This window comes from Lolium rigidum, chromosome 1 (genome assembly GCF_022539505.1).
Source record: "Lolium rigidum isolate FL_2022 chromosome 1, APGP_CSIRO_Lrig_0.1, whole genome shotgun sequence".
Classification (NCBI taxonomy): Eukaryota; Viridiplantae; Streptophyta; class Magnoliopsida; order Poales; family Poaceae; genus Lolium; species Lolium rigidum.
The window spans coordinates 83,229,825-83,251,600 of NC_061508.1; the positions used below are offsets into that span (position 1 = coordinate 83,229,825).

General features: G+C 44.3%; 1 protein-coding gene across 1 annotated transcript; it reads left to right on the forward strand.

Moving 5' to 3' along the window:
- The first annotated feature begins 3,705 nt into the window (after positions 1-3,705).
- LOC124686887 (G patch domain-containing protein TGH homolog) lies at positions 3,706-21,390 on the forward strand. The gene is given in 19 exon segments (XM_047220800.1): positions 3,706-3,852; positions 4,232-4,322; positions 4,403-4,497; positions 5,665-5,768; positions 5,915-5,976; positions 6,067-6,141; positions 6,471-6,619; positions 14,553-14,628; positions 14,700-14,783; positions 14,881-14,958; positions 15,434-15,572; positions 16,372-16,858; positions 16,971-17,243; positions 17,319-17,435; positions 17,820-18,029; positions 19,127-19,639; positions 19,641-19,734; positions 19,737-20,028; positions 21,032-21,390. Coding segments are annotated over 18 exon segments (2,958 nt in total). The 5' UTR covers positions 3,706-3,714; the 3' UTR covers positions 19,910-20,028; positions 21,032-21,390.
- The last annotated feature ends 386 nt before the right edge of the window (positions 21,391-21,776 follow it).

Genomic DNA, 21,776 nt, shown 5'->3' on the forward strand with positions numbered 1-21,776 from the left:
CCAACTAACAAGTATCATCATTCAATCTCCCTTTTCTGGGTTCCTTCACTCGCCACACCCCACCACCATTACTAGGGCACCATTTCCTGTCCTCCCACGACATCTGAGGGTCTCGTTCAATCTATTTAACACACCTCTAGATGCCTTCTTGAATTCTCAAGTGTTAGTAGTTTAACTAATTAGTTTTCAACTAAAAACACTTTTCGTAAAAGGAAGTTTGTGATGAAATTTCCCGATAAAAAATATAAGTCCGTCTACAAATTATATAAGATGGATAAAATGACTTGTATTATGAAACATAAGAAGACTAGCATCGCGTACCTTGATCTTGGTAATCTCAGCAGAAAAGGCAAGCACGGCGGAGAGGAGGCCAAGAGAGCTGACCAATAGACACACCACAACTACCTTCATCTCAATCGCTGAGTTTTCTACTCCTTACTATTTGATATCTTAAACATGGGTTCCCTCTTGAGATTGTGAGTTATAAAGGTTGATTGCCCTAGAAAAAGCCACATGAGATGGGATAGTGTGTTGGCAAACATGCCTTTTAGTGGAAGTTTGTTGCGAAAAAGCAACCGCATATGTTCGCTTTCTAGTGCATCACGTAATCGGTTGGCAAAGATATACACTAAAAATACATTAATTAACAAATAAATACATGTTATATTGTTGGTAACATCATGTGTTCCTTTCCATTATCCTACCTCTCATTGCGCCCTACATCTTACTCTCCTGCATCCATTAGACTTTGCTTAATAAAACAGAACCACTTTTTTTAGTAAAGTTCGTGCTTTCTTTTATCACCTCAAATATAGGAAAATATGGATCGATTCGAACAAAACCATATGGTTTAGTTAGACCCTCACTTGAGTCACTCCATGGACACGTAAAAAAAGATCTCCTACCACACCTATTGAAACAAATGATTTAACACTACATTTTATATATATTATTGGAGGAAACAAATACTCGACACTACTTCAATTCTCCTATGGAAGCACATGTGGGCTCCCATGCACACCAATAATTTGTGACCCCTACCTCCGTTATACCACCTAGGCTTGGTGGTGCCGCATGGAGGTGTGGGCTGGTGGTTGCGTGTGGCTGATTTGGGCCTGCTAGGTGTTGTGAATAATGCTACCACTCCACGTGACTTCCACTCAGACCTAATGTGAGGTGCGGGCAGCGCTAGGTGGTGGTTATTGGAGGGGATTTGCATGATGCCAAGGAAACTCGCGGCATCGAACGGCGTGATGGCAACGAAACTTTGGAGTATTTATAACCTCATTGAGGCTCCAAGCGCAAAGTGATGCAACAAGCATAATTTTCCTCACAAGGATGACTCGAGGGTTTTATCGAACTCTCACGAAAAATGTGGTTCTATACTTTATCCTCTTCGAACAACCTGCAAATGCAAAAGAAATAGTTCTATGTCCCCAACTCCACTGAGGTGTTTGCCAGGCACAAGCACACTAGTGTGTAAGTAATACAAACCAAGTAAAACAAAGCAAGTATAGTGTTAAAAGTATTTTGTATTTTCATAATTAATAAGGTTGAAAGTATCATAAATTTTACATGGATATCACGCAAATGTAAAATATGTAAGGAAACTCACATTTCAGGAAAATATCATATACGATCATAGAATAAACAACAAAGTTCATGGATATATTTTACAGGTATGACCACATCACAAATTTCTCCTTTACTCTTGTTATTTGCCGCAAAAGCACTATATGCCGGGTGATACATGTAAAATGTATTCATGAAACTTTGGTCTTATTCATTGATAATTTCATATATGTTACATGGTTCCCAACATGTCTTACATTGATTTCAGGGATTTCCCACGAAGTCCCCATTTATTTGATATTAACTCTAGGAGCCAAAAATACCTCCTTTTAGTATTATTGTCGTTCTGGGAGCTACACGACTCGAATTGTGGAGGCTACAATAGTGTATTCGTTTTTCTACTATTGTTTCGTGGTTTTGCTAATATAGTATTAACTGTTTGCTATGATCTCTCTTTTGAAATTTGTTTTCGCTATAATTTTAAATCTTGTTGCTACAATAGTGCAAATTTGTTGCTACGAGGTCCCCGACAAGTCTGCGGTGATTTCGATTTTGCTAAATCTGTTTTCTGTTTTGCGCTCGTAGTTGTTTTTTTTGTCGTGTCGGTGTTGCAAGTTTTTCATCTAGTGGAATGATTTTTTTCTTCTTTTTTTTCTCCTTTTCTTTTGGATTTTTTTTATTTTTAAAAATGTTTAGATTAAAAAAATTCAGGTTTCTATAAAATTTCATATTTGAAAATTTTCACTTTTTATAAAATGTTTAGTTTTTGAAAGTTCAAATTTAAAATTATTTTATATTTGGAAAAATTTCGCAATCTGAAAATGTCTAAAAAATTCTAAAGATCAAATTCCGAAAATTTCCTAATTTTAAAAATTTTAGATTTCAAAATTTCAAATTTTTGAATTGTTTAGATTTTAAATTTTTCCGATTTGAAAAATATTTAGATTTTAAGATTGTTCGAAAATTTTGAAATTAAAAAAATTTAGATCTGAAAATGTTTTCAATTTCGAAAACTGGGCAGATTCAAAAAATGTTTAGATTTGAAAATGTTTCCATTATCGAGAAATGTTGAGATTAATATTTTAAAAATGTTCATTTTTTTAAAAAATATTTTGATTTTGATAAAGTTCAATTTTTTAAAAATGCCCATATCTTAAAAATACAAAAAAGATTTTAACATTTTGAAAATATCAGATTTTAACATTTGATTTTTTTTTGAAAACAGAAAACCAATCAGAAAATTGAAAGATTATAAATGAAAACCATACTACGGGTTGAAAAACAACAGGAAAACCCGAAAAAACTTATAGACACATTAAGCTAGAATCGTAAAGAAGCGAATGAACACATGTTTAAACCAAATGGGCCGGCCTATCACGCTTTCCTTCAGGCGGCGTGTACGATCTGCGCCGCAAGAGGCGGTGTAGAAGTCTCCCTCCCATGGGCCAGTCCTATACACGGATCGGGTCGGTGCTTAGGAACCGCACACCCCCGTGCGGGTGTGGGCCTAACCTAGGTAGGCTTTCTTTTTTCCTCTTTTTGTTCTGTTTTCTTTTATTTTTTATTTTTTTATTTTTTCGGAATCATAAATATTTTTGGATTCAAAAATGGTCAAATCTAAAAAAAAATCAATTTTTTGAAAATGTTTAAATTTTTCGAAATATTCTAATTTAGAAAGTGTTAACATTCAAATTGGTTTAAATTTTAAAAAGTGTTTATATGCGAAAATATTCATATTTCAATAAATTTTTTTTGATTTTTTTTCAAAATTTTAAAGCGTTCATGTTTGAAAAGTTGTTTGAATTAAAAAATGCTGATATCCAAAAAATTCATATTTTAAAATGTAAATTTTTTAAGGAAATAAAAAATTCATATTCAAAAAATTTAATTTTTTAGAAACTCAGATTTTGAATAAAAGTGAAAAAAGTTCAAATTTAGAAACAAAAAAAAAATAGAAAAGAAACAGCATAAAAGAAAGGAAAACCGGAAAAGCCAAAAAAAAAACGGTGGGCCGGTCCAACACCAAGATGGATGTGCGGCTTCTGGTAGCCACCGGCCCGCTCGGTGTCCCGAACTTGTCCAGCAGCTTCGCCTCCACCACCAGCGAGGCCTAGGGCTTGCCACTCCCCGTCTCCCGCGGCCATGGCTTCCAACGACGACGGCCAGGACCTTGTGGTCTACGGCACGCCCATCGAGCGGGAGGAGGACGTCTCCGCCCGCAAGCGCCGCGGCGTCGCCGAAGCAGGCCAGCTCCGCACCCTCCCCGCCTGGAAGCAGGAGGTCCCTCCCCCGCACATCTCACTCAATCTCCCCTTAGTATACGCATATTTGTTCTCCTTTCTATGGGGTTAATTGCTAGCGCGTTGGTTTCTAATTGGGCTCAGCTACGATTACTCGCAATTTCATACTTTAGTATTGATTCCATGCTAGCTTATACATCTGGGGCTGTTTATTTATTCAAACTGAGCTGGCGATCCTGTTCCAGTTTAGGGATTTAGAAGCAAAAGATATTCAACTTAGTGTTTTGTGGCTATATCTTTTTGAGATTTCCTTCTGTTAGCATCCCCATGAAGCTAATTGAGCACATGATTTACTTTATTAAGTGATTATTATACCATTTATTTTCTTTACTAAAAGTGAGATTGTAATGTGATTGTAGGTGAGGGATGAGGAAGGGCGGAGAAGATTTCATGGTGCATTTACTGGAGGCTTCTCTGCTGGCTTTTACAATACCGCCGGCTCAAAAGAAGGTATGCTGTCTCAAGCTTGAAATTCTGATATGTGGAAAGTACCATGGAAGAAACTGATCTCGTTGTAAACAATACTACAGGATGGGTGCCACAGACATTTACATCGTCACGAAAAAGTAGAGCTGAGCATAAAAAGCAAAGCATATATAGCTTTCTTGATGAGGAAGACATCAAGGTATGTAATATTTTTCTTCTTCTGCTCCTCACATTATTGCATGCAAAATTAATCTTATTCATAGTCAGCACAGATCACAGACTGTTTTGGTATTCCATTTGGATTGCTTGATGTTTTGGCTTCTGAGGGCTTACGACATACACATCATGTTCTAGTTGTTTAGTGAGGAAGAAACAGTTTAATGAAAACGCTTCTATTTTATTGGTTTCCCCTCTTTTACTAGTAAAGTTTGGCTTGTAAAACACATTGTTCCATGACTGGGAGTACAATGATAAACAACAGGATTTTTAATTTTCACTATCTGGAAACAAGTTTGGCATGTGTAGGCATGTTATTGTTCAGCTACGAGCAGTTGGACTAAGTAATTAACCTGTAAGATCCATTAACCTCTGCCGGCATACAATGAGCTGCATCGTTGATCCTCTGTCTTGGAGACAATGATACCACCGCCACCATGCACTCTAGCAAGCACCCTGCTGCTTCTGCCGATCTCCTCCCCTGACCTACCCTGCTACTGTAGTGAGGAGTTGTGGCTGCGCTGAGGGAGATGAGAAGGCTGTGTGCTGTTTTCTGCTGTTGTGGGGAAGAAGGAGAGGAAGAGATGGGAGGTGTTGCAGGAATCAGGTCATGGGAGTAGTAGTTGGGCTTTTGGTCCATGAAGAATCTTGTGTTGCACTGTTGCATCGATAGTGGCCTATCTTAAGAATATCCATTTGTGTTGTAATATGTGTGCTGTTTATTTTCTTGAAAATAATGATAATATCTATCACCATTTCTGTGTTCCTATTCCTACAATGTCTAATGCGTCACCTTAAGAGCTTATAATAGTTTGGTTCGAGGCTGGGTGCCTTGCCTTGCCTTACCGCCTTAAAAGACCATGGTAACATGTGCATCCATTTACAGATGCTTGCGGTAAAAGTACCTCTAGTGCAGGCGATACCTATCGGAGAAGCAAAAGATAATTGTCCTTGTAAAATATCTCACATTTCTTAGAATGATAAGCATGTATCAGTGCTTTTTGTCTGGTATCAATAGACACATTTGACTGAACCTGACAGTCCAAGAGTGTCTAATTTTTTTCATTTGGCATGTACTAGTAATTTCACTGGATAAATTTTATCCATGGAGATGGAATTAATCTGTTGAGAATTTGGGCACCACTTGCAGGATATGGGAGGTAATGCCTTGGAAACGTCCCAACAGTATGATACATTTGGTTTTACAGCTGCAGAACAGGCCAGAAAACAAGCATCCAAGGAACAAATTGAGAGGTTAGCTTCTTTACATTCTTTGCTATTGGTTGTGTAACTGACATGATGCAGAGTTAGCTTGGGTGATGTTTGGTTGGCTACCACACTTTGATAGATATATGTATTTAAAAACACTCATCGTTGGTTTGTTGCATATCTATATGCAGACCATCAGCTATACCTGGACCTGTTCCGGATGAATTGGTGGTCCCTGCCACAACCTCGATTGGTTTGTTTCTATGTTGTTTTATCTTTCCAACATGTGCATCCTTATATGCATTTTTCAGATAAAAGGAATATCTTTGCTTCATACGAGCAGGTGTGAAATTACTGATGAAAATGGGCTGGCGTCAAGGTCGTACCATCAAAGATGCGCATGCCGATTCCTTATATGGTATGCATTGCAGTCTATTAATTTTGAAACGCTCACAGTCGATATATGGCACAAAATCGAACATTGTCCCGTGCAGCCTTCAATAATTTTGTCATAAGTCCAGCCATTTGCATCCAAAGTGTGGCACACAATGTAGTCAGACGCTCAGTTCGTACAGCCATGAATTTCCTCTTGTACCAGCTTCAGCTTCAGCTGCAGAAAATCCGAGCTCATCTTAGTCCAGAGATATTACCTGTTCAGAGAAATCCACTCTGCTTCTGAAATAGTGAAATAATGGTTAGAAACTGCTAGTGTATTGTTCTCTAACTATTTTCTGCTGGTGCATACAGAATCACGCAGAGAAGCTAGAAAAGCCTTTCTTGCACTCTCTGGTATCAGTAATAATGAGGACCAAGATAAGGTTTCTTCCCAGAAATCTAGAGTGGACGAAAATGTTGCAGAATCATTTGATGATATGCGTGCTTCCGGAAATACTCCAGTAAGTAGGACAAGTGTATCTTTGTGCTTTATATGTTTCAGTCAATACATTTCTTGTTCAACTGTATGTCAGCATTTCTCTTGTAATGTTTCACTTTTTTTTTTAATTTTTCTGAGATTCTTTGGGATGCATTAACTTGTTTGCTGGACATTCTTTTCTCCAACTTAAATGAACTTGTTGTGATCTTTTCCTTGTATCTGCTAGTTATTTTTATTCCTGATAGATCTGTTTTTTGAGTGTTGTTATACACTGCATACAGCGCTTCCAAAAGGAAACTATAGAATCTGATTTATTATTAAGTTGACTGAGCAAGGCTTTCGTGGAATCACATTTTTAGGTCCTACTACCTCTGGTCTATTTAATTGACGCTGCTTAACACATGAAACTGTCTTCCGTATGTGTACCACCTGCGTCAATTTAAACCGACCGGAGGGAGTACTAATTATTGCTTCTAAACCAATTCTCATATTTCTGTCTTGAGGACTGAAGAGTAAATAGCAACATAATAAAAGACAAATGAATTAGTATCTAAGGCATGGTATTTTGTGTTGGAAAGAATGTTAGCAAAAGTTCTGATTTGGAAAAAGTTTGTTTTTACCACTGCAAATGTACGCTGTCGTGGGTTCTGTCCTAAAAACTTCATGTTTTTTTTACTTGTCACCCTTTTGTTGTTTTAGTATCATTTTTGCCATTGTCGGCACTATCCCTTAGTTTAAATGTTTTCTATTCTAGCTTCTCCCAGAAGTTCTCATTATTCAGTCAGTTTGTTGGTGTATCAGCCCACGTCTCCTCTGTTTGCCTCTGTCTCATGAGCAACAAGAATCTGCTCCCCTTCCATCTCTGTCAGCAGGAACAATTAAAATCCAATTGCTTTGCTGCCCTAAAGAGCGAGCACCAGCAAGGATGACCAGTTTCTGTCTTTGCCACGAGCCAGCACCACCCTATTTTAGCAAATCTAGATGTGCATCGGGTTTGCCTTGACCTGATGATACGGTGAGGTCGATCAGCAGAGATTGTGAAGCCGACCAGTTTCTATCCTTGCCTTGAGCCAGCACCACTCTATTCTAGCAAACCGAAATGTGCATTGAGTTTCTTGACTTGATGATATGGTGAGGTCAGATCAACAGAGAATGCAAAGCTACAATCCTTGGCGATGGTGGTACCATGTTCGAAGTTCCAATCCGTGACTGCTGGATTGGTATAGAGCAGAGAATGAGCGAAAATGATATGAAAACAGAACAGGAGTGGCCAAAATGGAATACATGATTTCTGGGGGGACAGGATCAAGATGGCATGCATTTGCAACCTATCTATTTCCTTTAGTTTGCCTTAATACGTTCCAATATCATCTATTTACCTTATTCATCCTTACAATTCATTTAAACCATATCATGCAATGTAAACTATTCACCCCCTATTTCCCTAATTATGCTATTGGTTGGCTCTGGAGGGAACGGTGGGAACCTCAGTTTGAGCTTTTCTGCTGGACTTGACTGGGGAGGGGCTTATCTGTTTTTTGCACGCGTGCGCCGGAGGCTCGCCAGGCTGCCATGGAAACACACACACGACACAGAGAAGTGATGCCCGTGGGTGGAGAGGACAGACGGTGGCGCAGCTCAGGGTGGACACCATGGCTCGCCATGGTGCTGCGCCTGCTAGGGCTGCGGTTGCACCTTGCCGTGAAGCCGTGCCGCAGAGGGCTGCCGTTGGGTGCCGTGATGATCTGCAGTGTGGTGGTGTCGGCCAACGTGTTACGCGTGCGGTGGCCACGGTGCCTGTCGGTACCGATCGCGTCGTTGCTCCGATCCTTCCGTCGGCTCGCCGTGCGGTGGAGGTAGCGCGATCGCGCCGTGGTGCTGATGAGCAAGTGGCGCCCCTGGAGCTTCGTGCAATGGCGGTCGGGGGCGAGCTCGCGCGGCTTGCGGCTTGCTTACTGCCACGAACGGCAGAGATTGACGAGGCTGAGGAAGCGCTGTCCAAAGCGCCGCTAGCGGTGATTGTGGGCGTGCGTCGCGCGGTGACCACGGAGGAGGTGGCCATGGCATTGGAGGATGCGCATGGGCTACCGTCGGGGAGCTTCTCCGTCCACTGCCACCGGCCAGAAGATTTCCTACTTCTCTTCGCCGCGAAGGAAGACAAGGATAGGGTGCTGCACGACGAGGTCGAGGTGTTGGCGTCGCCATTCTTCAGGTTGCTGCTTCGGCCATGGTCGTGTCGCACGCATGCCGCCTCCGGCGGCCTCTGCGTTCACGCCGAGGACGAGGGCGTCCCTGCCAACGCGTGGAACCTTGCCATGGCGGAGGCCCCGGTCCTTGCTCCGTCGGCCTGGGTGGAGAGCCTCCACCCACTCACTCGGAGCCACGCTGACATGGGCACGTTCCGTCTCTCGGCGTGGTGCTTAGACCCGACATTGATTCCGAGGGAGGTGGACCTGCACGTTGTTGAACCTGACGAGCCGCCGTCGCTGGAGGACATGGCGGCGCCCACGCAGGCCGTCGTGCCGCCGCATATCAATACACTGGCTTACCCGCTACTCGTCCACGTGACAAGAACTGTCGACTACCGCTGCCCCACGCCGCGAGGTGATTCCAACGGCCGAAACGACGGTATTGGCGGGCGGACGCCAGCATGGTCAATGAGGCAACAGTACACCTACACGAGGGGCATGCCGGACATGCTGCTTGGGTCCGGCGGGAGTGGCGGCGGCGCTTCGTCGTCTTCTGGTCAAGCTGGCATGAGCGGGTGGGGCCACCAGGACGCTGACGTCTAGCGCGGTCGTCGGTGAGCCGAACTTTGACATGTCCCGACGCGCGAAAAAGCGGCGACGCGGTGGGCGCAAGGTGCAGGCGCTGAGGGCAAAAGCTGTCGTCGAAAGCACCGCCAACCAGGATGGAAGTGGTGGGGCTGCTGTGAGTGCCTTGCCTCTGGATCCCCTGCCATGGAGCCGTTGGTGGTCCAGGGCTCGGTCAATGAGCTCTCCCCGATGGAGACTAGAGATGCGGACGAATCGGAAGCTGCAGAAGGAGGGGAAGGAGGGGAGGCAAGCGTGGGGGGAGTGTTTCGGGTTGGCTCGGTCGTTGTGGTCCTGCCCGCTGCGCCGCGCCAGCTAGCGCCTGAGACGCTGTCCAAAGGATGACGCTGGAGACCTTGGCTGGGCCGTTTGTTCCCGGGCCGGCGCTGGGCCTCGACGCCTTTGCTAGTCCAGAGGGGCTCAAGGAAGCTACGGACCGGGTTGGTGGGCTGGGTCGGCCAGGATGATGTGCTGCTGCACACAGTGCTGGCTGTCGCAGCATGGTTGTCGCAAGCCCAGGTGTTGTCAGTGGGTGACTCTGGGATTGTTGGTTCTGGTGATGAGACCGTGGACGAGGAGATATATGTGGATCCACCCTCGGTGCGTGGCAATCGTGACAGTTGACCTGTTGTTACGCCAAACGGTGCAATCCTCAGCGGTATGTTGCTTCGCTTCGCCGCCGATGGTGTTCCAATAGGGCGCATCAATCGCCGGTACCTCGGCCACATGCCACTCTGGCTAATCGCGCTCTGATGCTCTCATGCAGACTCCAGCCGTGAGGCGTAGGTTGGTGGAGCTCAACTTCCAGCCGCGCCGTAGCTTGAGGATTGCAGGCCAGCCAGGAGTGATGAACACGGAGATGAAAGCTGTGTGGAACCTTATGCGCAAGCTTGGCCTGCTTACAGGGGATGAGGCGCCATCGGTGGCAGCCCTTGAAGCCTACCACAAGATGTAGCTCCCCTTGACGGATGACATGATCGAGGCGATCGCGGAGTTCTACGGATGGTCGCTCTCCTCGATCACAGGTTGTTCCCCGCCGTTGTTGGGGATGTTGGGTGGTCGCCTCGTGGAGGCCTGACAGGGGTTTTTTCGGGTGTTGCCAGTTGTTCCGATGTTGTACGAACCTAAGATTATGGTGGCCAATGTGCGAGGCCTTTATGATAGCGCACAACGAACGGGTGCTAGGAGTGTTGTGGGTACCACGGGTGCGTCCATTGTATGTCTCCAGGAGACGAAACTATCGATTGTAACTCATGCCATTGTTATGGAAAGGCTAGGCGCGGATTTTGATGCTTACTTCTGCTTGCCGGCGACTGACACACGTGGTGGGGTGATTGTGGCATGGGTGAGTAGGGCTGGAATTCGAGCCGAGCCAGCTCGGCTCGACTCGCTAAAGCTCGGTCAACAATCGAGTTAGCTCAACTCGACTCGTTTAACAATCGAGTCTGGATTTGAAACTCGGCACGACTCGCAAAGCTCGCAAGTAACTCACGAGTAGCTCGTTTAAAACTGTCAAATAGAACATGTAAAATATATAGTGCATTTTTTCCGAATATTTCGGCATGAATGATGAACAACAAACATTAGGATTATGGTACCAGAACAATATAAACCACAACCATCAATATATCACAAGAATACGGTTTCCAAGTTGAGAAACTATAAATATACTTGCCCATTTTGACGGGCTTGGGCCGACTTCATTTTTACCGAGCTACTCACGAGTTCGATGAACTCGACTCGTTTAGCTTGAACTCGTTTAACGACAAAATATGAAACTCGGCTTGGCTCGTTATACACCGAGTTCGAGTCGAGGCGAGTCGAGTTGCGAGTTACTCATTTAGCTCGCGAGTTTCGAGTTTTAATTCCAGGCCTATGGGTGAGCAGGGTGGTGCAGCTTGAGAGCACCCACTTCGGTGCTACGGTGTCACGGCTAGGGTGTCCCCCATAGGGAGGGAACCATGGTGGTAACTGACTTGCGTTTACGGCTCACAGGTTGAGGCTGACAAGGTTGCCTTCCTTGATGAGCTTCGCGACATCCGCGTGATTTACCAAGGACCGTGGGCTCTGTGCGGCAACGGGAACTTGAACCGTAGGATGATGGGAAGTTTTCGTCGCTTTATGAACGATTGCAAGCTCAAAGAGATCTACCTGCACGGCCGGTGGTACACATGGTCAAATGAGCGGGAAACTCCCACTCGTTTGGCTCGATCGAGTGTTCGTCATCGTGGCGTGGGAGGAGCTCCAAGCTGCACGTTGCGCTGCTAGGTGACGGTAGTGGCGGACCATTGCCCCCTCCTCCTCGACTGCACCACACAGTCAGCGGGGCGGAAGTTCCCGTTCAAGCGTTTCTGACTGAAGTTGGATGGGTTCAGTGAGGTAGTTCACGCGTGGTTCAGGGAGACTCGGATCCCTTCCGGAGGCTCACCGCAAAGATGAAACTCACGGTGCGCAGCCTTTTGAGCCGGAGCGACAAGAAAGTCGGCTATGTCAAACTGCAGCTAATGATAGCATGATAGCGCGGGAGGTGGTGCTGAGGTTGGACATCGCCATGGAATCAGGACAATTATCTCCGGATGAGCGTCGACTCCGGGCGCACCTTAAGCATGCCTACTTGGGTTTGGCTTCCCTCGAGCGCACGATGGCCCGCCAGCGGGCTAAGATTGCATGGCTGAGGGAAGGGGACACCAACACAACCTTCTTCCACCAGCACGCGGCTTACAGGCGTCGAATAATGTGATACATAGCATACAGGTAGATGGTGCGGTTGTCTCCGGCCATGCAGCCTTGGCTGAAGCTACCTTTGCGCACTTCGAGGGCTTGGTCGGCACCTTGGTGGACCGCCTTCACTCGGTGCCGTTTACGAGGATGAGGTCTGGGAGGTGGTTAGGCAATTACCATCGGGCAAGGCGCCGGGGCCTTATGGCTTCACGGCTGAGTTCCTGCAAAAGTGCTGGGGTGTGATCAAGGCTGATTTCATGGCAGCCTTTGACAAGCTATACACGATTGGTTCTGTTGCCCAAGCGCCCGGATGCAGCGCGCTGGGTGATTATAGGCCGATCAGTCTTATTCACATGTTCGCCAAGCTTGCGGCGAAAACATTGGCTACTCGATTGGTCCCCCGGCTGGAGTCGCTGGTGGATCATAACAAATGCGTCTTCATTCGGAGACGTTGCATCAATGACAACTTTATGTTGGTCCAGCAGACCGCTAAGTTCCTCCATAGGGGGAAAGAGCCGAGGGTGATGCGGATATCGCTCGTATCTTGGGGGTTCCTGATGGAGGTCCTTTGAAAGATCGGGTTTGGTCTGAGGTTCCGTGAGCTTGTATCCATTCCACTCTCCACGGCGAGTACCAGGGTGTTGATGAATGGCGAGCCAGGCCCCCCATATAACATCGAAGGGGTCTGAGACACGGTGATCCCTTGTTGGCATCGTTGTTCGTTCTGATGATGAACTCGCTCAATAGGGTGTTGGCCAAGGCCATTGAGCTGGGTATTCTGCGGATTGGTGACGTCGGTTTCGCTATATGCGGATGACATGGTGTTCTTCTGCCATCCGGATGAGACAGAGTTGCGCGCTATCCGAGGCATTCTAGAGCTCTTCGGGCAGGCCTCCGGATTATGCTCCAACTTCGCCAAATGCTCGGTTTCCCCTATTGCTTGTTGGACGAGGAGGCCGCTGGCGCCGTTGGGCTCATGGAGTGCCAGCTAGCGCCTTCCTGGTGAAGTACATTGGCATCCCGCTTTCCACCAGACGGCTGACAGCTACATCATTCCAGCCCAGGCTTGCTGATAGACTCCCCACCTGGCGGGCTGATCCACGCAATGCTTGCGGCGATCCTGCTGCACCAGCTGTTGGTACTAAGTCTCAACAAGAGGACGCTTAAACAGGTCAACAAGATCCTGAGGGGGTTCCTCTGGGCCGGCAGGGCGGATGCCAATGATGGTTCAGGGTGTGCCGTCCACGGTGTCTCGGAGGCCTCGGTATCCCTGACCTAGCTCGCACCGCAATCAGCCTTAGGGTGCACTGGCTATGGAGGATGCGTATTGACCCCATGCGACCTTGGCGCAGGCTCAACATGCAGTTCTCGAAGGCGGAGTTGGACGTCTTCGTGGCCTCCACCTCGATGGTGCTTGGCAACAGGGAGTCCTCCCTCTTGTGGGAGGACAGCTGGATGGCAGGTCCGTCAAGGAGACGGCGCCTAAGGTCTATGCGCTGGTACCTAAACGCCGCAGGAAGGCGCGTACGGTCCGTGAAGCGTTGGCGTTGTTGGACCACACTTGGATCCCTGACATTGTTGGCGCACCGAGTGCCCTTGCGCTTTGGCAGTATGTGCAGTTATGGGGCAGGCTCAGAGGCGCCGGACCAAGACAAGATGGTTTGCCGCTGGTCGACCGATGGTCACTACAATTCTCGCTCATGTTATGACACCCTCTTCCACGGGGCGATCATCTTAGGATCTTGGGAGCTGAACTGGAAATCCTGGGCGCCGCCAAGGGTGAAGTTCTTTATCTGCCTGCCTGGTGTTGGGCGAGCGAGAGGGCGCGCCACACGGCTTACCACATGCGCCCAGATGCCTGTTGTGTGATCAGTCCATGCAGACCATGACACACTTACTCACTGAGGTGTTCCTTCTCTAGGACGGTCTTGTACGAGGTCCTCTCGTCGATCCGATCCACCTCAGGTCCTCCTATGGCTGAGGGTGACTTCGCGGAGTGGTGGTCGCTGGTGGTGTGGACCGCCCCTCACCAGCTGCGTAAGGGCACTTCGTCGATAATCATGCTTACGGCATGGTGGATTTGGAAGCACCGGAATGCCGCGGTCTTCGACAACGCGCAACCTTCGGTGCCATCCTTGTTCAACGACATAAAGGCCGAGGCGCGGCAGTGGGCGGACGTGGGAGCCCGGGGTGTCCGCCAGCTACTCCCCTAGATTAGCGTTTTTCTTTTCTTTGGTTGAGTTGTAAAGCGGGGGTGTCTGTCCTCTCGGGGACTTGTAATTATAACCTTCTTTTCTATCAATGCATCGAAATGCAAGGCTTTTGTGTTTTCGCGAAAAAACTTATTTCATATTCATGGTTGCTTGGTATATTCGCAATTCACATTAAGAAAATATCTGCTGATCTGCTCTATATATTTAGGTGTATGTACTTCATCCAAAGGAGGATTTGCATGGTTTAGGTTTTGACCCATTCAAGCATGCTCCAGAGTTCAAAGGTACCATATTCTGACAGAGATAATCATTTAAGAAATTTGACAGCTTGATCTAAAATTTGTTCTTTTTGTAGATAGGAAAAGATCGCAGAAGTCAGTAAACAGGGACAGAAACAGAAGTGATGCTTCAGTGAGGGGAAATCTCCTGATTTCTAACTGTATGATAGTCATGGTTCTTCTATACCATTTTCTTTTTTGTCGATATTGCTTAGGTATTTCTAGGGCAAAAATCTTAACTAGTTATTTGATCACCAGCAGGACAATATGCTCCTGGCTTTGGAATTGGAGCACTCGAAGAGCTTGGTGTTGAAGATGAGGATATTTATGCATCAGGTAATTGATTAATCTTCTGGCCATATAACCATCATGTTAGTACGAGAGGTCTTGATTGAAACACAAGGTTCTGTTAGAGCGAGCGTTCTGCCTCTTCCTTTCCCATTTCTGAAGGATTAAAGCGCTAAGTCCAATTAAGCGCTAGGCATTTTGCCACCACTCAGGGCTTAGGAGCGTTTAATTTAAGACTGGAAACATATGATGTTTTTGTGTATGTCACTTCTTACTGAAATGCATTAGTGTGTTAAGGTAGATTCTGAATATACAATTGTTATTTTTTTGTGCCTTCGAAGATGAAGTCTAATTTTCTTCTCTGATGATGTGTGCTGTCAAATGGAAGCCTTCACGGTTGTGCATATTCAGCTTTATGAGACTTACTATGTTTAGTGTCTGAAGAATATATCTTTTCTTTAAGACAGATTGACCCTTTGATATTTTACACCTGCTGTTCTTTCCTAACATTTGCTGTTTTCAGGGTTCTCTTATGAACTAACAGAAGTTGATATCGAGCCTTCGAAAACATCTGGTGATAGTAAGTTTAAACTTGAAGATAGGAAGAGAGGTGTCTTCCTGAGCTTCAAAATTGCCTCAAATTCGGAGTATAAACTTGAAAGGTTACACTTCTTGGTTATTCATGATGGATCAGCTTGGTTTTTCTTACTTGCTTGAACTTCAGAAATATGAGTTGTTTGAATCCAGTCATTATGTTAGTTTCTTTTGCTATTTTATATTTTGCTACGGAAACCTGTTATATAACATGACATTTAATTTGGAAGCTGCATGTGTGATTTGTGAACATTTGTACAAAGAAAGTAGTAGATAAGCATCACATGTAATGAAAACCTAATCCTCTGGTAGACAATTATATTACTCTAAATAGGATGGTATAAAGTAAATCTAACCAACAGTTTTTTAGGGTATTAAGAAATTGGTTTACAGTTTAATTTTAATTTAACTCAAAATAGGTCTAGCGAGCCAATGAAATCCTCATGTTCAATTGTGTCTGGCGATATGTGTTTTTAACTGAATCACATCCTGCTCTCTCTCTCTCTCTCTCTCTCTCTCTCTCTCTCTCTCTCTCTCTCTGAACTATTGTCGAAGTGTAGAAACTACCCCCAGGTGCAAAACCAGGGAGCCACCTCCCTCACTCTGCCCACCCGTCAAAAACATGCTTGTTCACCCTGAGGACCAAGGCTAGTTGACTGGTTCCCTCATTTGGTCTCACCATGGTAGAGGCCGCATTGCTGAGTGAAATCAGCAAATAAATGAAAAGATGATACACCTGTTAGCTCCTGTATATGTATATACTATATTAGTGTAGGTTATGTGCGGCAAATTAATTTTACTCAACTCCATGTTTCATCCGCTATATATGTTTATCCTATATCATTATCGATATTTGATGACTTTCAGATTTCACCCTCCTGAGATCCCAGCTGATTTTGACGGCCACCATAAGTTCTCAAGTCCAATTCAGGCAGCTGATAAATATTCTGATCTAGCTCCTCCTGAGGTTCCTCCTCCAGAAGACACTACCTTAAGATTATTGATTGAGGGTTGTGCTGCTATGGTTGCTCGTTGTGGGAAACACATAGAGGATTTCTACAAGGAAAAAAGTAAAGCAAACCCACAATTTATTTTCCTTGATGGGGGAGATGGATTTAGCTACTATGCTAGGAAGTTATGGGAGAATCAACAGAAGTTTGTTGACCAGCAAAGACCTGATTCCGTGAAGTCAAAGCCTTCTTCTGACAAGTTAACAGCTGAGAATCGTGGAAACATCCTTGGTGAAAGGCCCCTCGATAGAACCTCCAAATCATCTAGCACATATTTTTCTGCAAAGGAAGCTGTTCAATTACAATCAAATCTGGGGGACACCTTTGTCAAGCCAATATCTCTTGTATGTTTTTGTATTGCACTGTTTTACCAATTATTTGTCAGAGCCACATTCCTTTTATTAATTACCTTATCCTAGTCTGATTATGCAAATGTATTATTGTTCTTTTTAACAGGATGGCGTACCAGATTCAAAGAAGCCTTTTAGAAATGAGCCTGCAAAGCAAGCAAGGTTTGAGCAGTTTCTGAAGGAAAAATATCAGGGAGGTCTTCGAATTGCAAGTGTTGTACCTACAAGTTCTATGTCAGAGGCGGACCGTGCTCGTGAAAGACTAGATTTTGAGGCTGCTGCAGACGCAATTGAAAAAGGCAAAGAATATAAGGCTATAGATCCTTTATCAATATTGGGTTTAAACGAGCAACGTTTTGTACCATCAACTCAATCGGAGGTGGGTTAACTTACTTAGGCCCATCGGTATTGTCTTATGTTTTTGCACACATTGATCCTTGATCAATCAATACAGAGCTCTGCAGTACCCCGAGATGAGAAACCCATGTATTTACCGAGGGAGGAGTTTGAATGGCGTCCTTCACCAATACTGTGCAAGCGTTTTGATATTGTTGATCCTTTCATGGGGAAGGTAAACTCAAATGATCATATATGGTTTGGGTATGTATTTGTTAGGCAAAGAATGATGGGAAAATGAAGTGTAGAAGTTAAGTACACATGATAAGGACAATAAATTGCTGGCTATTTCTAAAAAGGAACAGGGCCACATATACATTTGATAGGAGTGTGCCAGTGCAATTTCCCATTTTTGCACAGCTGTAAAGTTCCCCTTCTATTTGCTGTTGGCAGTTTTCCCTCTCTAGTTGTAGACACTCATTAGTTACTGATTTGGTAGCTGAGAGATGTATTAGTCTATAGCACTGTCACTCTACTTTGTGTTTTTTTTGCATCGAATTGAATATATTTTTAAAATGGCACTCATGCTGGTATCTGACCATGCATGTCGTATGTGCAGCCAATGCCTCTTCGAAGACCAATAAGCAAGATGGACACCCTCATGTTTATGACAGAATCCACTAAAAGGACAAATGATGATGTGAAGAGCTCAAGTGTGATTTCACAGAACGCTTCTGCTGGAGGAACAGAACAGACAGATGCAGATGTACATGCAAATGACCCTGATATCGTGCCGAGCAGTATGCAGAGACCTGTTGATCTTTACAAGGTAATGTGTGTTCCCTATCTCCTATACACTTATTGGAAACATTGGCTAGAAGTTCAAGTTTAATTCAAAAAGATCTGAAGGAATATCCTGTTACAGCAAGGTCCTGCTTGGAAAGAAGGAACTCAAAACGTAGGAATAGGAAAAATGCAGGAATTGAGATGTCATGTATTCTGAATTCCTGCAGGAATCAAAACAACAGGAAAGTTTAAAAAACGCCGTTGAATGTTACAGGAAAAACACAGGAATTATAGACACAAGTAGATGAAAACATAAGGTGAGACCTCATGTTAGTTTTCCTTCAAAATTCCTGTGGAATAGCCTATTGCATAGGAAATTTAGAGGAATCTTAGAATGCTATTCCTTTGTTCAAAACGGCACCATAGGATCTTTCCTATAGGAATCATATATCCTCCGAAGTTCCTACACTTTTCCTTTGTTCCAAACGGGACCTAAAATGGCATGTTTGATGCTTGCTCTCTTTACTTTCTGCTCTCTAGAATCTTAGAATTCTATTCCTTTGTTCGAAACGGCACCATAGGAATTTTTCCTATAGGAATCCTATCCTCCAAAGTTCCTTCACTTTTCTTTTGTTCCAAACGGGACCTAAAATGGCATGTTTGATGCTTGCTCTCTTTATTTTCTGCTCTCTAGAATCTTAGAATTCTATTCCTTTGTTCGAAACGGCACCATAGGAATTTTTCCTATAGGAATCCTATCCTCCAAAGTTCCTTCACTTTTCTTTTGTTCCAAACGGGACCTAAAATGGCATGTTTGATGCTTGCTCTCTTCACTTTCTGCTCTCTAGAATCTTAGAATTCTATTCCTTTGTTCGAAACGGCACCATAGGAATTTTTCCTATAGGAATCCTATCCTCCAAAGTTCCTTAAGTATTGCATGTACAATATATGAAGAATGTGATTTGATTTTGTTCCTTTCAAGGAGAAAAAACTCCAAACTTCAGTGCGCAATAGTAGAGAAAATGTTACATCACGAAATGCCATCTCATATTATTACCAAACATAGATGTAGTTAAACAATAGCTTAATGTATGGGTTCTGTACCTTTATATTTTACATGTTATTTGTTGTGTGTTGCAGGCTATCTTTTCTGATGATTCAGACGATGATATGGATGAACCTCTTAGCAATAAACCGGTGGATCCAGTGAAAACGAGTGAAGGTGCCAATATGGCTCTTAATCGTCTTGTTGCTGAAGATTTCCTGGAATCTTTAGGTAAAGAACTGGGGCTGGAGGTTCCTGCAGAAAAACCTGCCATGCCACAGAATGTCTTATTGAGATCAGAAATCCTTCCAACAGCTGATGGAAGCGTTTCTAGGAATGAAAAAACAACTGCTTGCAGAGAGATAAAGGAGAATGAGATTCCCTTTGACTCGGTGAAAGCTGATAATGCAAATGGAGATGGTTTCGAAAAGCTTGATTCAAAATATGAAAAGCAAGAGCATAGAGCTGAGAAAGACCGGTCACACTCTTCACATCGTCAAGTCTGGAATGGTAGCTCAGAGTCTGATACCGAGATTGCACGACACAGGAGCAGGAAAAGAAGATCACATCATAAAATTAGGAGCGCAACACCAGATTCTGATTCTTCTGGTGAACAGGCGCAGGAGTAAGAAAAGAAAGTCACATTCAAGGCATAGAACTGTCCGGAGTAGAACTCCTGATGCCGATTCGTCCAGTGACAGCCAAAGAATAAGAGAAAACGCCAGGAGAAAAGGAGCCACCGGACCCGCACGCCTGACATTGATTCTAGTGATGAATACAAGGATAAATATGCATCTAGCAGTAGAAAGTCATCAGATAAAGACAGAAGTAGAAAGCGTTCTAGACACCGCAGGCATAGAAGTAGAGACCCTGCATAATGTTCATGATTACAGCTACATGAGTATATGGCTGTAACGGGTGGAGAATTCACAGTAGCTTCTCCGGATGATCGAAGTTTGGGTGGAAGTGGGCCAGATACTGAAGTGGATGTTAGTTAGTAAGTGTTCTAAACCTCTTTGGTGGAAGGCCCTTTACTCTTCTTTAATGTACATGATGTTTTAAGTTGCTCTTGTTACTTAAATGTGGTATTTTATTTCATGTTTCGAGTTGCTTGTTTTATCTTGCACTTCAAATTATGGTCATTATCTGCACGTCCAGTTTCCAAATAGACAAATAGACCAAAAGAAACAGGAAAACACAATCAGGGGCATAGGTAGGAAGGAAATCATTCTAGTGTTACCTTAAAAAAAGAATCATTCTAGTGTTTTTGTAGGAGGAAGAACAATGAAAACAAACAAAGTTACTTGGTGCAGAGGCTTGGCAGCCGCTTGAGTGCAAACCAATTTTACTTTGCATTTCCACCAGCAGAGTGAGGTTCCAAAAGCCCAAGAGGAGGCTTTTGTATTCTGTGCTATGGCTATCATGATCCTTACTGGTTGGGCCTTGTTTCTACTGGGACATACCTGGGCACCAGTACTAGGAGTCATGACAGATTTCAAATATGCATTTACAACTTTTCCCTAGTCATCTGTGTTGCTTCTGTCCATACACTAGTAGTTAAATCGGACTGTTGTCAGTGAGTAGCATAATCGACAGATGGTCGCCACGGAAGAAATGTCGTTCGCCACAAGTGAATGTTATGCCGGTGTTGTTTGAGAACCAAAATACAAAAGGCTGCCGATATTGGTTGTGTTTTTCATACAAGAGGTGTTGAGCTTAGCAGGAAACTAGCTGGGAAGGGGCCATAGATCTATGGCTACCTCAATATATACTGTTTACATTTACTTGCATATTTTCGATAAACAGAACATATTTTTAACAGAATCACGAAGTGGCCGGATATTGTGCGTTAGATGTTGCCATTGATGCTATTTTGTTAGGAAAGTCTCGAGTTACATGCCTTGTGCGTCTTCATTGTTTTGTTCCTTTATTTATTTATTTCCTTCACTACATAACCTGATTGCCTAACTTTATACTGTTCGTTTTGTGTTCTTTTGCAGTTACATGTTCCTATTGCGAATCACCCAAACTATTCATTGTAGCAGCATAAGTGTCTGGAAGCTTGTTGCACATTAATAACACCTCGTATTCTGATGACGCGGTTTTTGTATGTCGAGTTTGTCTGGAAGCTTGCTGCTCATGCGTTGCCATGAACCTTTTCTATACCAGTGCCTCTTGAAGACCTTGCGAATCTCAAATGACCGGCCTTGTAAGATGCTAATAGGAAACTAGATATGATGTGGTATTAGAAGTTTCTGAAGTTTTTTTTTGCGTTAGAGTTGTATATCATGCTGTCTGTCGTAGGAGACGGGACGACAGAAGTTTTACTCCGTGAGGTATATTCCAAGTTCCATTTTTATTTACCTGTATTCCAAGTGCCGCGTGTTGAGGCAAATGTGCGCAACAGAAGAGCAGCCCGGTAAAGTTGCTCAGATTTCAGAATGAAGTTATTTTTTTCTTTCTGAACTTGAGAATCAAGTTTCGGTGCAGCAAAAAATAAAAATAAAGCGGGAAGCGCCGTATATGCATCAAGTGAAGCGGGCAGAGTATTTAGAGCATCTCCACTCGTCTCCCTGACGAGGCTCCCGAGCGACGATTTTTCATCCGGACGATGAAATTTGGCCCAGTCGTTCCCTCGGTTTCTTGTTTTCGTCTGGATTTGGTCCTTCATCCATCCGGCGAGCCCACGCCATCCCCGGTTCCCCGGGGCGCGCTCGGGGACTCCGGACGAAAGAATTTGGCGCG